Raw genomic sequence first — 15,717 nt, 5'->3', positions numbered from 1 at the left:
ATTACTGTCATTATTAATAAAACATTCTCAAGGCACTAAGAGGGAAGGCTGAATGATAAGCCAAATAAAAAGGAAGCAAATACGAAGTTGGAAATAAATATTTTTTTTTCCTTTTGTAAAAATCTTTTTTCAAGAAGTCAAATTCTAGAATTGCTCAAAGGTTTTCCACTTTCAAGGATTGGTTTCTATCATTACATACAGAGCATTAGAGTGGTCTGTTTTCTATAATCCCAAATGGTGGTTCCCTAAACTTTAAGAATAAAGTAGAGCTTGTGAATGGACAAGTTTTTATAAATTCGCTTAATATAAAAACAACAAATTTAGCTGGGTGCAGTGGCTCATGCCTGTAATCCCAGTGGCTCTGGAGGCTGAGGCAGAAGGTTCACTAGTTCAAAGCTAACCTCAGCAACTTAGTGAGGTGCTAAGCAACTCAGCAAGACCCTGTCTCCATATAAAATATTTTTCCAAAAGGGCTGAGAATATTGCTCAGTGGTTAAGCGCTCCTGGGTTCAATCCCTGGTACCAGAAAAGAAGAAAAAAAAAATTTAAAATTTTAAACTATCTCAAATCTGAGATTGTGTTTGACCATGAATTAAATACAAACTTTTTTACTTTTTTTTTTTTTTTTGGTGCTAGGAGTGGAACCCAGGGCCTTGTGCATTTTAAGCATATGCTATACACCCCCAGCCCTAAAACCGAATTTCTGATACAGCATTATGGAATGTTTGTTTAGTTTTTTGACATTTTTCAGTTTAGGAAATATGTAACTTAAGGAATCTTTTAAATCAAAATTGTCCGTGAATTTCACACTTAATAATATAGGTTTTTAGAATACCAAAATAGTCATTAGAAAAGAAGAAAACAATCAGTTTTGATAGAAAATATCTAGTTTATTGAATATAAATTTTAAAATTAATTTGAATTGTGATAACAGGATGAAGTAAAAGGTTAAAATAGATGCTGCTTTACAGTGGTCCAGTTATATGTTAATATATTATCATTTCTTAATGAATACCCTCAATTATTTAAAAGAAACTAAGTCCATTCTACTTACATAGGGTATGTAACACAGAAGTGTATATACAAGTCATGATTTTAGGCATGACTTAATATTATTACCAGCTGTATCTAACTCTTTGAATGGATATATTAACAGATGAGATTCACATTTAGTTCTTAATTAAAGAAATTAAGTGGATTTTTTTTTCCACTTAAATTTCACACTTAGTATCCCAGATCTGTTTCCTCCCAAATGATCCCACTGTTGTACTACTAGTTCCATGACAAGATCGACCAGATCCTTGAGAGCCTGGAGCGCATTGTGGAGCGCCTGAGGCAGCCACCTTCCATCTCTGCTGAGGTGGAGAAGATCAAGGAGCAGATCAGTGAGAATAAGAACGTATCAGTAGATATGGAAAAGCTGCAACCACTGTATGAAACTCTTAAACAGAGGGGAGAGGAAATGATTGCTAGATCTGGCGGCACTGATAAAGACATATCTGCCAAAGGTAATCATTTTGAAAAATTCAGCTATGCTTTTGTATCAACTCTCAGTTTTTATGTTGTTCTCTGATAGTCCAAATGCATAACAGAATGCCAGGTCTCTGAAAAGGCATTATAGATATGTGTTTAGGGTGGAAGGGCTGGGTATACAAGTCCCTTGTTAATGTCTTCCTGCGTTTGTGAAATTGATTGAATACAAACTGTGCCGTTATACAAAGACCATGTGATCCCTGGGCCTTTTTAAACAAGTAGGTTAAAGCATAGTGCTAATAAGGCCAAACCCAAGGTTTTTAAATAATTTTTTTCTCATTCCTGATTATATTAACTTACCTAGTATGCCTGCTCTGTCCCATAACCACAGAAATGGCAAGAGCATAGCCCATCCAACTTAGAGCCATGAGCTGGGCTTGTGCACAGTGGAAATTCATGATAGGGATATCTAGAAGCAAGCCAGAAATATACATCCTACATTTTTATATTCCTAGGACTAAAACAGATAACTTTATTCTTGAGTTGGAGAGAGTTACAAATGTTTACATGGTTACTTAATTTTTGAGGAAGTTTGACCAGGCTCAGCAAACTTAAAACTTATTAAACTTGGGTATACTCTGAGTTTACATAGCTTTGAGCATCCACTTTTTTCAGGAAGAGCCTTGGTTCAGCAGAGCAAGAGACCCATAGATCTTGCACTAGCTGGAATAGGATCTTTGGGCCCAGTGATACTGATCAGACTACAATCAGCCAAGACCTAGTCTAGTGTTAAATACCTAGCTAACTGAATCGCTGCTTTCTGTGTGAGCTAAAACATTTTGCTTCAATGGGGCTAACCAACATCTGTGCTAATACTGTTTGGTTTCATAGCTGTTCAGGATAAACTTGACCAAATGGTTTTCATTTGGGAGAACATACACACATTGGTGGAAGAAAGGGAAGCTAAACTCCTGGATGTAATGGAATTAGCAGAAAAGTTCTGGTGTGATCACATGTCACTGGTAGTTACCACTAAAGATACTCAAGATTTCATCCGGGACCTGGAGGATCCTGGAATTGATCCTTCAGTAGTAAAACAACAGCAAGAAGCAGCAGAGGTAAGCAGAAAATCTCATTTAAAGTTTAAAAAAAGATAGGAGTGGCATAATGAAACCTGGATTCCTGTGGTATATGTTAGAAATATTATTCTGTTAAAATTTTATATTTATTTCTGAACATGGAATGCATAATGTTGGTAGGAGATAGAATACACCCACAAATTTTGCTTGGAGACTGAATATTTAAAATAATTTCTCTCCATCTCCACTGCTTCTGCCTTTTCAGGGCCTCATTATCTCCCCCTTTTGGCTTCCAAAGTAACACATAGTACAGTCTCTTTAATTGCTAAGCCTCTAACCTTGCTGCCAATCATCTCTCTGTATCTGCTTTTATTACGTTGCTGCTTGAAAACCCTCAGAGGTACCCACTGCATGCTGGATAAAACCCAAATTTCCTAGAACAGGGTATGCAGCTTTTTATGCCCCAGCCTGGCCCAGACCTATTTCCAAAAACTTCTATTCTACGCTTCTTTACCAGATTCCCTCAATTGCAGTAGTTAGAAAGGGTCATCCCCCCAAACTCCTGTGCTTTACCTAGCATCCATCTGTGCCTTTGCACACTTTATTTCCTTACCTTAGAATGTTCTTTTGGCCACTTTGGTGACAAATCGTATTCAAGCTTCAAGTTTAAGCTCAATTATTACCACACCCCCCCATGTAACTCTGTTTTTGTATAGTTAGCAGAATTATCTGCTAAGAATAAGTTACCGTCTTTGTTGCCATAAAACTTTCAGACTCTACACACAGTCTGATTTATTGTTGCTTATACCTGTCTTTTCTGATGGACTGTGAGCTCCTTGAGGGGAATAACTAGATCTATTTTTCTTTATATCCCCAGTGCCTTAGGGCTTGTATTATGCTTTCTAAATATTTGTTAAATTAATTAATGTTTTTGTAGTTTATAAGTCGTACTTAGAATAAAGACATTAAATCCAAAGCTTGATTGCCCTAAATCTACTAACATATGTTAATTTGTATAAAGTCTTTGAGCTTATATTTTACCTAAGTCTATTTTAAATGCTTATTGTCAGGCATATTTGGTTTGAAAAACAAAATTTCCCTATACTTTACAGTATTGCTGATGTTTTTCAATATTTGTTCCTATTTTGTTATAGTATTTATTATTTATTTGTGTTCTTATAATAAAAATGTGGCATTGTTATTTAAATGGTGCCATTTTTCCTTTAAAATATTTCTTCTGTTTTTATGTTGAGAAAATTTATTGCAGAAATTTAGGAAATGGAAGAAAATAAAAATTATCATGATCCCACTTCCTAGAAATAATTACCATCAGTATCTTTTGTATACATCATTTTAGTTTCAGGGTGGTTTTGCTTAACATGTAAGGCTGTCACTTTCTTATTCTAGGCCATAAGGGAAGAAATAGATGGGCTACAGGAAGAGCTGGACATGGTCATTAACCTGGGTTCTGAACTCATTGCTGCATGTGGGGAACCTGATAAACCCATCGTCAAGAAGAGTATTGATGAGGTACAACTGGCTTAGTTTCTGCTCTTATCAGATGCCTTTGTAACAGTTTAGTTAACTCAAATATTTTTAACTAATATATTTTAACAACTAGTTAAAAATTTTGAACTTGACGCTAAAAAACTTATAATGTTTATGTCATAGTTAAATTCGGCGTGGGATTCTCTAAATAAAGCTTGGAAAGACAGAATTGATAAGCTGGAGGAGGCCATGCAGGCTGCGGTTCAGTACCAGGATGGACTGCAGGTAAGGTGGTTACAGTGTGTCTGCTGGTTTTAGCTGAAGGAGGCATCATACTAGTTGATGTCTACAAAATTACATATTGACACAACCCAAGACTGCAAGTGTGCATGCAGTTGTGGCCAAATCTATTCCTGTAACTGTCCCAGCTACTCCAGTTCATGTTTGGCCTTTTAGATGGCATTTCTGACCTTCCAGGTGTATAGATTGAAATGCGTATCTAAACACATAGTGAAATTTACTTTAAAAAGAAATCATTTTTTTAAAGTGAATGTAAGTGTTCCCTCACACAATTTTTCATACATGATTTAACACCAAACAGTGAAATGAAACCGAGACTGAATTTTGTTCTGAAGTTGAGTGGAATGAGATGAAAGGAGTAAACACTATCTAAAAATATCACCAAGTTTAACTAAAGTCAGAAGTAAAGAAATTTGATTTGAAGCCAATGTTCTCCATGTACTAAAATAGATTTCCATTTTGTTAAGTCATAATCTGGTGTGTAAAAAGTGTTTTCTTCTTTTCCATATATATAGTTTCTTTTAATAGCTGTTTTTCACATCTCTTCAAGGTTGTCAATCAGTTCATTAACCATTTATGAGTTGGTGTTTTCAATACCCAAAATTCTCTTCAGTGGAGGCCAACTCAGGGATTTTTCTTCCCTACCTTCCTTAACTTTGTTCCATTTCCTAACAGCCTGGCAGGAGTTTAATCTTTGATCCCTCTTACCATATGGAAAAAACCTCTCTCTAAGTATTTCCATAACACTGAGTGAATATTCTTTTTAATGTTCGGATGAGAACATCTTTTCCTTTTTCATTATGCCATTTCATTTCTATATTTGTAAAAATAAATATCACCAGCCAGGCTTTATGTTAGCTGAAAAGGGTTTTGAACTTTGGAAATATATGAAAAAAATCATTACAAATAACACCTTATTAAAACTTTCCACCCATCTTTTTTTTAAACTAAGTGATAACTTATTAGTTAATATCGAGTACTAATTAAATCAGGCTCCAGCTCTGTTGGTAAGGTCAGGCCATGATGGTGAATCTTTGAATTGCATTGTCCTCCAATAGAGGAGTCATAAGAGTCCTTCCACTGCTAGAAAAACAAGGGCCATCGAAGGTCCTATTGGTCCTGAGGAGCAGCTGGATTTACTAAAGACTTGCAACTGGTGTCAGTAGAGGTGGAAGGCCCCCATTAAAGACCTGCAGCTAGTGTCACTACAGATATGGAAGTCCCCAGGTACTTCTGAGGGTCCAAGGTATGATTAGGAAGTAGAAGATATTTTTTTTCCCAAGTTGCTGCTAAAGTTCTTAGGATTCATTAATGGCAGCAATTTCAGATATTTTTCAAGATCTTCCCCCCACTGTATTGTCTGGGAACTTCATTAAAGCACAGTGTCACTTTTTATATATTTAGTGCCTAAAAAAAAAATGGTGAGTTAAGACTTTTCTAAAATACATAAGATATTGTAGCACCTTCAAATATACTAGTATATTAACATATACACTAATGTGTCTTTCAGGCAGTATTTGACTGGGTCGATATTGCAGGTGGTAAATTAGCTTCAATGTCTCCAATTGGAACAGACCTTGAAACTGTCAAGCAGCAAATTGAAGAACTAAAGGTATGTGTGGCAGCCACATCATTTACCAAAGACTTTCTTGCATTTTTCTTTGTTTTGTTCTCCTGATGCTGGGGATTGAACCCAGGACCTCATGCATGCTAGGCAAATGCTCTACCACTGAACCATATCCTAACACTACATTTTTAAGTTTTCAAGTCATCAGATTCCTAACATGAAATAAATTTACATTTTGCTTTTAAAAAGGGCTTAAAATAGTGCCTACACAAAGTAAGCAGTAGCTAAATGCTCATTAAAAAAAGAAATATACTAGTTATTTTCTTGTAGGAGAATACAAGTAAGCTAAAAGGAGAAAAACCAATTTTTCTAAGTTTCCTAAAATATGTTGTACCCAGAAGCAACTACTCTTGAGATTTGATGTATAGTCTTTCAAATATCCTCATATTGGGGGCATGGTGGAGTGTGGGGAGTGTGTCACCAATACACATGTAGCAACATTTTTTCTTTCATATGTTCTGAGTAATTAATGGACACATTCATAGTATAATTGTATTTCCCAAGATGTTTGTTTTGTAAATGTTTACTGGTTTCCATCTGCTTCTCTCTGTCATTTTTGCTTTTGTGGTTCTTAATTTCCAGCTGTGAAAATGGCTCGACTGTTTCCTCTCTGGATTCTTCTGTAGAGTGATTATTTACTGAAGTGAAATCAGCTATTGCCTTCCTAATTGTTCATACAGAGACCACTATCAGCGAAGTCCTTTAGATTTTGATATAAAATAATTAATTATCTGACTTTAGAATTATGGCATTTTCATCTGAGTCTGACAGACTGTTTCACGTAGAAACAAATTTTTCTTCTTGAGAATTTTATGATTACCATTGTTAGATTATTTTGTTTTACTTTGCCTTGTCAAATAACAAGCACATGACATACATATGTACAATTACAGCGATGAAGGAGAATTTATTTTGGATCCTTGTGTTTATTTATTTCAGATGGTTTTCATATAGCAAGCTGGTTAGGAGAGAAAACTCTGAAATCAAGTTGTCTAGATTTAGGTTTGATTTCATCTGCTTGCTAGCCAAATGACCTCAGGAAAGTTTTCTGACTTCTCTATTTTTGTGTCCTTAGTGTGAATGGAGGATGAGAGTATTTCCTTATAGTAATAAGTTAGTTGAGTAACTTGATCATAATAAGTACTCACTGTAATTTACTTATTATTTTCATATGTTTGAAAGAAAATTAAGGAATTGCTTAGCCATTATTTACTATTACAGATTCAAAAATTTTATGAAGATATTTTATGACAGGACAATTTTCTGTTACAAGCAACCATTTTCTAACCTGTTGATTGGCAAAGCCAAGGTTATTAACTACATGTTTGTAATACAAGAGGCACCATGTCAGGGAATAGTAACAGTGTTCCTCTGTGTCAGCCAAGGGTGAAGTGTAGGAATGACTAAATATTAATGAATGTAACATAACCACACACATAAAAAAATTATCAGGGGATGCAAGATTCATGTCTGTTTTAGAGCAAGAAATACTGAGTATCTTAGGTACATTGTTTTCTGGTTTTCATATATGTTGATATATATTTTATATTCGTCTTTCCTATCATTTCAAACTCATTTTTAGTGTACAATTAAATATTGGAATATGCTTGGACTTCTAAATTTATTCATTTTGTTGTAGAGAACAAAAATGAAATATCAAAATTTAAATAGAAGTATCTTTTCACTAGAAACAATGAATAAAGAGGAAACATTTTCCTTAATTTTTTATCTGTATTCTTCCATCAGTTAATCCCATGTTTAATTTTTATTCCTTCTCACTTTCCTACAATAGGAAATATGAATTAGAATAAAGATTTAACCACAGATTTTTGTTTGTTTAAAGTTACCAATGTGTAAAAAAAAAAAAAAATCCCTTGTATCTTTCTGTCTTAGCAATTTAAGTCAGAGGCCTATCAACAACAGATAGAAATGGAAAGACTGAACCATCAAGCAGAACTTTTGCTGAAAAAAGTAACAGAAGAAAGTGACAAACACACAGTTCAAGACCCATTAATGGAACTGAAATTGATATGGGATAGCCTGGATGAGAGAATTATCAACAGACAGGTAAACATCAAGACTTTTGTTGTGAAGTTAAGCATTGTTGATTTTAGGCATTAATGTAAAATAATTACTAAAAATAAAATCAGATAATTATGGAAATAAACTTTTGAAGTCCCAGATTCTCTTATTAGAGCTCTTTTTGCTTATGCCATTTTTTTAAAGAAAGAAGATCGAACTAAAAATGTGGAAGTGTATGTTGATTGGGCTTTCAGTGGGATGTGCTTATCAGCAGAAGAAAACAATTGATTTTTGCCCTTTTTTTTAATAAATATGGGTCATTCATAGATGGATCTTCTTTCTCTCTGCTTTCTCATAGCACAAGCTGGAGGGTGCTCTGTTAGCACTGGGTCAGTTCCAGCATGCTCTGGATGAGCTCTTGGCATGGCTGACGCACACTGAGGGCTTACTAAGTGAACAGAAACCTGTTGGAGGAGACCCTAAAGCCATTGAAATTGAACTTGCCAAGCATCACGTATGTAGCTATTGTTACGTATTATGTTTCTTTTCTATGCATTTTTAGTGTCATCAAAGTTTTTGGTATGTTTCTTTATGCATTTTTCAAGGTTATGATTTTAATACAAGTTCATATTTGATATTGGTAACTAAGGATTAAACTACTTAATAGGCTCTTATGACAATGTTTTTCTCATTGTTCAGTATAGTCGTTATCAAATACAGCAGATATGGGAAATTTGTGGCTAAATTTTATTGGAGCTTCATGGCAAACATGAATGATTAAAATTCTTAATTATACCTGTTATTGTGTTAACTTCAGCTATTTTTAAAAGTTGTTGGGCATAGCCTGAAAAAGTCAGGGATTCAAAATGTTGTTGTTTTGACACAGATTTTGTTTTTCCTCTGGTTCCTGTCTCTACTCAATGTCTCTTAGCCTGCTTGGGTATCTAACTGATTTCTGTCTGTACATCTCTCATTATGTTGTGGTTTTTTCATTCTATCTCAGTCACTCTTATCTTTGACTGGCTTTTTGTGTCATATTCCTTTCTAAATCAGTTTTTAAAAACATTTATGTTGAAAGGAGTTTTTTATGTTTTTTGATTTGAAGCTTATGAGTTGCAAGTTGTTAATCTTAAGAGACTCATGCAAAATCATTTTATGTCATTGTCATCTTTGTGACACTGGTTGATAATTCTTAGCAGCAAATCATTCCCTATTTCTTGAATCACTAGACTTTTATAAATGTACAGTAGAGTTTACCCTAACATTCCACAGTCTTTCCTAGACTTAAGCATTTACCTTACTAATAGTGTCTTCCAAGTCCTGAAGCTGAACTTTAAGTAAAGTTTTCCTGATTATCAGAGAGGTAACATTTAATAATTTACTTTTATTAACATTTTAATAGTAAATGTAAAATGCAAAAAAATAGCATTTAAGATAATGAGATACAGTTTTTGACTATTCTTACTTTAGTTCTCCTTCTTTCATATTTTTCCCCATGCTAACAACTCCCTAGTTTAGATTCTTTCTCCTCTTTTGCCTGATCCTGTCTAAATGGATAGTCATTGACCAGCTATATCTGATTAAGAAATTAGGATTATTTTGCATAATTAGTGATTACATAGAAGCTTGTTTCATTATTTAATGTCTGTATTATACCTTTGCTTAAAGCAAAAAATGACTGATCAGACTAACTTCATAGAAACCAAATGTTTATTTTCATAGTGTGAGTTTATAGATGCATTTGTGTTTCCATTAACCTGGTGGTTGTTTTAAAAAGTAACCTACATCAGTGATATGAACTACATAAAATATATAGTAGAAATGGAAAGATGAGGCACAGATCCAGTTTTGGTGAGGGGTCTGGAAGGACCTTCTAGTTTTGTTTATCTATCTTTTGAGCAGTTAAAAATGGTTCCTTTTTTCTTTCCATTGCTCAAAGATCAAAAGTTAGAAGATTTAGAATTCTAAAAGAGTTGCTGGAGGAAGGAAGGTAATATTTCCACCCCTTCCTCTCCTGCAGTCTCCTGTAGACCGGGACCATTTAGAAGATTGCATTTTATAGTATTTTCTTTTAAATTTGGACAAGAACATTTAACACTTCCACCTTGAGAAAGAATTCCTACTATTAACATATCAAACTACCTGCTTTCTATAAAGATAACTCCTTATTCACTTGGTTTTATAGCCTTTGGAAAACACTCCTTCACCAGATGCCTTAGAAAATGAGTGAATACTGTCAGAAAACAGTGCTCTCAGATGGCTACTGCCCTTCTCTGAAATCCCTATCTTGATTCCCCTACAAACATGTGATATCTGACATGGGCTGAGAGCTGAAGTTCTTTTTCTTTACCATTCCCAACTATGAGCCAGTAAGCGTAGGGGAGGATTGTAATGGACCCTAACAATATTACATTCCTTTGAAATTAGCAGTTAATTCTAGTGCCCCTCCAATAAGAGAAAATAAAGGAATATTCTTTGGTTACTTTCTTTCCTTTTAGAAAGCTAATTATAAAATATCTATATTTTAGAAGTGATAATTTTATGTTTGAAAATGAATATATAAAAATATTTCTAAATTAAGTAATTAAGACATAAAAATTAATTTTGATTCAATAAATTGAAAAAATTTAGAACCTTTAATGATAATCTCCAGATATGTAGTGCATCAGTTGCAAGATCATTGTAATGGGAAGAACTGGCAAGGTGTCCTTACACAATTATTTCAAGGGGTGTTGGTAGACTAAAACTATATCTAGGAAAGCTATAAAGTGAAATGAATTCCATCACTTTAAAACCTCACGTTAGATCTCTGCTTTAAGGTTTTTGTTTCAGAATGTCTCATAAACAGAAAATACAATTATGTTAAAAGTGGTATCACTGTGTTACCAACTGGCAAACATGATGTTATCTTAATATTTTCAGGTGCTTCAAAATGACGTATTAGCCCATCAGTCCACAGTGGAAGCGGTTAATAAAGCAGGAAATGATCTAATTGAATCAAGTGCAGGAGAAGAAGCAAGCAATCTTCAGCACAAGCTCGAAGTTTTAAATCAACGCTGGCAAAATGTTCTGGAAAAAACAGAAAAAAGGAAGCAGCAGCTGGATGGTGCCTTACGTCAGGTGAATAAAGAGACTAAATCCTGAGATTTAGTCTGTAGTGTTCAAGACCAAAATAGCATGGATTTCTTTCATTAGTTCGCAGACTGCTGTTTAATTTTTATACTTTAAGGAGAGTAGTAGAAATGAGTGTGGATAAAGAACAAAGTAAAGAAGAAGGCACTTCAGTTCTTAGCATAATACTTTTATCTGCTGAGCTGAGAGGCCAGGCAGATCTAATGGTACCTGGCTGTTGGGAATGCAGAGAGGGGCTTGGCAGGCTGCGACTGTTTGAATCTGTTTTCTGCTTTGAAAGTGAAAGTGTTTGTGGCTCAAACTTAAAACTTACCTATCACTGCAGGCCAAAGGGTTCCATGGCGAAATCGAGGATTTACAGCAGTGGCTTACTGACACAGAGCGTCATCTGCTGGCATCCAAACCTCTGGGAGGTTTACCAGAAACGGCCAGGGAGCAACTTAATGCCCATATGGTGCGTACAGATTTCCTACAGCTCTAGTCTCAGATTAACAGATTGACCATTTTTTGTGGGCCCTGGTGTTATGTTATATATAATAAGAAGAAGAGGCTTTAAAAGATACGTGATTTTATAGCAGAGATTATCATGTATAAGAAATAATGCAAGTTATCGATTAAAAATTTTAAGTCAGAACCTATTCTTTATTTCAAAGATTAATGTGTCAGCACTTGAGGTTTCAGAAGTCAAGTTATTTTTTAGAAGCCAACATTTCCCCCAAAATTGATAAGCTCAAATGGATAATGTTATAATCCTGTGCAGGTTTTAAACTGTTGGGCCTTGAAGTATAAAGAAAAATCTCCAAAATAAATCAGAATATACTTAAAGATTATTGTTTTTTTCTATTTTAATTTGCTATATATATCAACAGAATGCACTACAATTTATATTACACATATACACAATTTTTCATATCTCTGTTTGTACACAAAGTAGAGTCACATTCTTCATGTCTTCATACATGTACTTAGGGTATTGATGACCATTGTATTCCACCGTCTTTCCTACCCCACTCCCTTCCCGTTCCTTCCCTTCACCCTTTGCCCTATCTAAAGTTCATTTAATAAGCATGATATTCTCACCTAGTACCATGGAAGGCTGGAAAATATGTTCTTGTTCTGTTAAAAGAAGATACTTGTGTGTCTCCCCTCTCCCCTTTTGTACTGGGGATGGAACCCAGGGGTGCACTACCTCTGAGCTATACCCCAGCCCTTTTTATTTTTTATTTTGAGACAGGGTCTCACTAAGTTTCTGAGACTGGTTCCCAACTTGCCATCCTCTTGGCTCAGACTCCCAAGTAGCTGGGACTAAAGGTGCACACCACTGTGCCTGGCTAGTAAAACCTTTCTTTTTCTTTTTAATATTTTTTTAGTTGTATTTGGACACAATACCTTTGTTTTATTTATGTGTTTTTATGCAGTGCTGAGGATCTAACCCAGTGCCTCACACATGCTAGGTGAGCACTCTGCACTGAGATACAATCCCAGCCTGTGAAATATTTCTTGACAACATGAAAACTATTGCTTCAAACTTTGGCATGCAGAATGCATTGATAATGATAGCACCATTTCTGAGATTTCTCAGTAGACTGGAAATGGCTGTAGGTTTTGGTATTATTTCAATATAGTAAAAAGTTTAACTGCATGTCATGATTGTTCTTTATGCCAGAGGAATGAATATTTGTTGAGGGGTTTGGGATTGATGACCTGGAAAGATAGAATTCTTAGATTTTATTTTCTTTAAAGTCATATAACTTCAAGGTATCTCAATTTAGGAAGTCTGTGCTGCCTTTGATGTTAAAGAGGAAACATATAAGAGTCTGATGCAGAAAGGCCAGCAGATGCTTGCAAGATGCCCCGAATCTGCAGAGACAAATATTGACCAAGACATAAATAACTTGAAAGAAAAATGGGAATCAGTGGAAACCAAACTCAATGAAAGGAAAGTATGTGATTTGATTAAAATAATAGAACCAATGTTTTAGTTGGTTTGTTGCATGGATTTTGCTTTATTTCTGAGTTAGAACTATCAAGAGTAGAATTTTTAGTAATTCATGTTTAAAAAGGATTCTGTATGCATTTGGGGTTCCATGGCATCAGTTGAACCTAGTATGCTGACACAAGAGAATAAAGAGGTATCTATACAATACAGATCATAGCTCAAGTGTCATTCAGGGATATTTTTAAATATTATCAAACTCTCAAATTCTAATCACACCCACGAAACAAAGAAAGAGCAAGAGATTCTACTTGGATTTTATGAGCATTTACATAAAAATTTGATCCAAAAGTAATTACAATTTATGTTAAATTATGAATTTTTTATCACTTTTCAGAAATTTCAGAACAACAATCTAAGAAATCTGTAATGCTGGGAGTAATGCTATAAGAAAATTGTCCATTAGCACAGTTTAGTGTATATTAAATATTTTCTACCTTTGGGAAAATACTTCTTACTAGATGGAACTTAATAAAGAGGTTTGATTTGCTAGTGTTTTAGTGAAGGCCCATTATAAAAAAGTAAGCTGACTATTTGGTTAATATGCATACTGTATTCATAAAGTGTGGAAGGGAAAGGAATCTGCAAAGAATGATTAACCTGAAACAAACCAATAATATAACCCAAACCCTTAGGCATCAAACACTAAATAATCTGCCTTCACAGACGAAACTGGAAGAAGCCCTCAACTTGGCAATGGAGTTCCATAATTCCCTCCAAGACTTCATCAACTGGCTCACCCAGGCTGAACAGACCCTAAATGTAGCTTCTCGGCCAAGTCTTATCTTGGACACAGTCTTGTTTCAAATTGATGAGCACAAGGTATGTAGTGACTCAAATGGATAGCATTCTCCTTTCAGACGCTGGGCTCTTTTCATGGGAAAAGTATGAATTTGGTGCTTGAAAACCTTCTGTTGACCATTAAAACAATTTGAGCTTTATGACACCAGAAGCATTTTTAAGATCGATCCATTTTTCTCCTGTTTCTAATTTTGTCCTTTTTTTCCGGGGGAAAGGTTTTTGCCAATGAAGTAAATTCTCACCGAGAGCAGATAATAGAACTGGACAAAACTGGAACCCACCTGAAGTATTTTAGTCAGAAACAAGATGTTGTCCTAATTAAGAATCTACTCATCAGTGTTCAAAGTCGATGGGAAAAAGTGGTTCAACGGTTAGTAGAAAGAGGAAGATCTTTGGATGAAGCAAGGAAGAGGGCCAAGCAGGTAATAAACCTTTATAGAAATTCTCTGAACTTGGCACTGGATCAGTTCTAACTACTGAAATGTATGTTATTAAAGTACTTTTGCTTGCGGGCAGTGTAAGGTGTAGCGATCAGGAGCCACGTTGTTTATTTCCTGAAAAGACCATGGCCTATTTTTGCATGTTGACATCATTTTTTGACCTGGCAGCAATTTCAGGCCCTGGGGAACTGATCTTGAAAGACTGATTATACCTTGACCATTATCATTAAAGCTCAAAAAGAAGCTCCAAATCTTGTTATTGTGTTTGTTGATTTTTCCTTTGTTTTTCAGCCTCCACTCTCATATTTAGAGCAAGGGATCATACTTTATTTTATTACTGATTTCCAAGTACTTCCTAAGGCAGTCTTCCTAAGGCAGGCTCAGTTACATGATATAACAAGTGTCATGGGAGTCAAGTATTTCATTGTTTATAGCTATCAGAATAAATTTTTTAAAGTTTTAGAAATGGCAGATTGCATTAGAGAATTACATGCTCTATGTTCCTTTTTGAGTGGGAGATATGACTTGTCCAGTGTTAAAAAGAAGCCTTTGGAACAGAGTTAGTTTCTAATGTTTCTTCAAAACTATATTAATTTGGGCTGAGGTTGTGGCTCAGTGGTAGAACACTTGCCTACCAGAGTGAGGCACTGGGTTCGAGTCTCAGCACCACATATAAATTAATAAATAAATAAAGGTCCATAAACAACTAAAAAATTTTTAAAAAAATATTAATTCTGAGCCTAACATTTTTTTTCTCTGCAGTATGTGGCATATTGCCACCTGTAGTACAGGTATTTCTTGATTTTGGAACTTCTCATTTACAAAGGTTTTTTGGTACCAATAGCCAGTTACTTATCCTCTTTCTTCATTCTTCACTTAATCAATTTCCTGGTTTCATTTCATTTAACTTACTTCATAAACTTTTTCCACTGTTTCACTGGAAATGGATAGCATTCCCTCTATTTATATGGCTTAAAAATAGCTTTGAAAGCAGAACCCTCTTTAGAACCTATGGTTTATATTAGTGAACTTAGCATCCAGCTGTTGCAACCTATGTTATTTAGTCTCAAACTACCTAACACCTTAACTATCTGTTTCTTTAATTTCTTTATTTTTTATTCTAGCTCAGTTTTTGGCTCTAATGTAGATCATAATTCTCTGACTTTGGCATTTTATGTGCCTTTCTGCCTGGCTTTTTTCTTTTTCTATGTTTAAATTGATTCGAGTTTTGGGAGGGATGTGCAGAGAGAGCAGATTTGTAATGAGATAATCTCTTGTGGGCCCTGAAGCTTCGTGGTTCTGTGCCTGGATTGTGCTCATGTTGTTAAATGTCTTTTTGTAATTTTTTATTAATGTTCT

The 15,717-nt window shown here is 34.8% G+C and overlaps 1 protein-coding gene across 23 annotated transcripts in view; it reads left to right on the top strand.

Annotated features, from left to right (window-relative positions):
* Positions 1-15,717, top strand: part of Dst (dystonin) — a 451,671-nt gene that overhangs the window by 401,275 nt on the left and 34,679 nt on the right. For all 23 annotated transcript variants that reach the window (XM_058575217.1, XM_046432573.2, XM_058575215.1 and 20 more), the window contains 12 exons: positions 1,277-1,508; positions 2,365-2,591; positions 3,960-4,082; positions 4,224-4,325; positions 5,851-5,952; positions 7,861-8,034; positions 8,348-8,503; positions 10,912-11,109; positions 11,447-11,575; positions 12,894-13,064; positions 13,784-13,939; positions 14,134-14,340. In XM_058575217.1, the coding sequence (XP_058431200.1) occupies positions 1,277-1,508; positions 2,365-2,591; positions 3,960-4,082; positions 4,224-4,325; positions 5,851-5,952; positions 7,861-8,034; positions 8,348-8,503; positions 10,912-11,109; positions 11,447-11,575; positions 12,894-13,064; positions 13,784-13,939; positions 14,134-14,340 (1,977 nt within the window). The remainder of the gene's footprint in view (positions 1-1,276; positions 1,509-2,364; positions 2,592-3,959; positions 4,083-4,223; positions 4,326-5,850; positions 5,953-7,860; positions 8,035-8,347; positions 8,504-10,911; positions 11,110-11,446; positions 11,576-12,893; positions 13,065-13,783; positions 13,940-14,133; positions 14,341-15,717) is intronic.

The sequence above is a fragment of the Marmota monax genome, unplaced genomic scaffold, assembly GCF_021218885.2.
Source record: "Marmota monax isolate L192 unplaced genomic scaffold, Marmota_monax_Labrador192_F-V1.1 WCK01_AAM20220418_F8-fsc00116, whole genome shotgun sequence".
Lineage (NCBI taxonomy): Eukaryota > Metazoa > Chordata > Mammalia > Rodentia > Sciuridae > Marmota > Marmota monax.
This window is presented reverse-complemented; position numbering and strand designations above follow the sequence as displayed.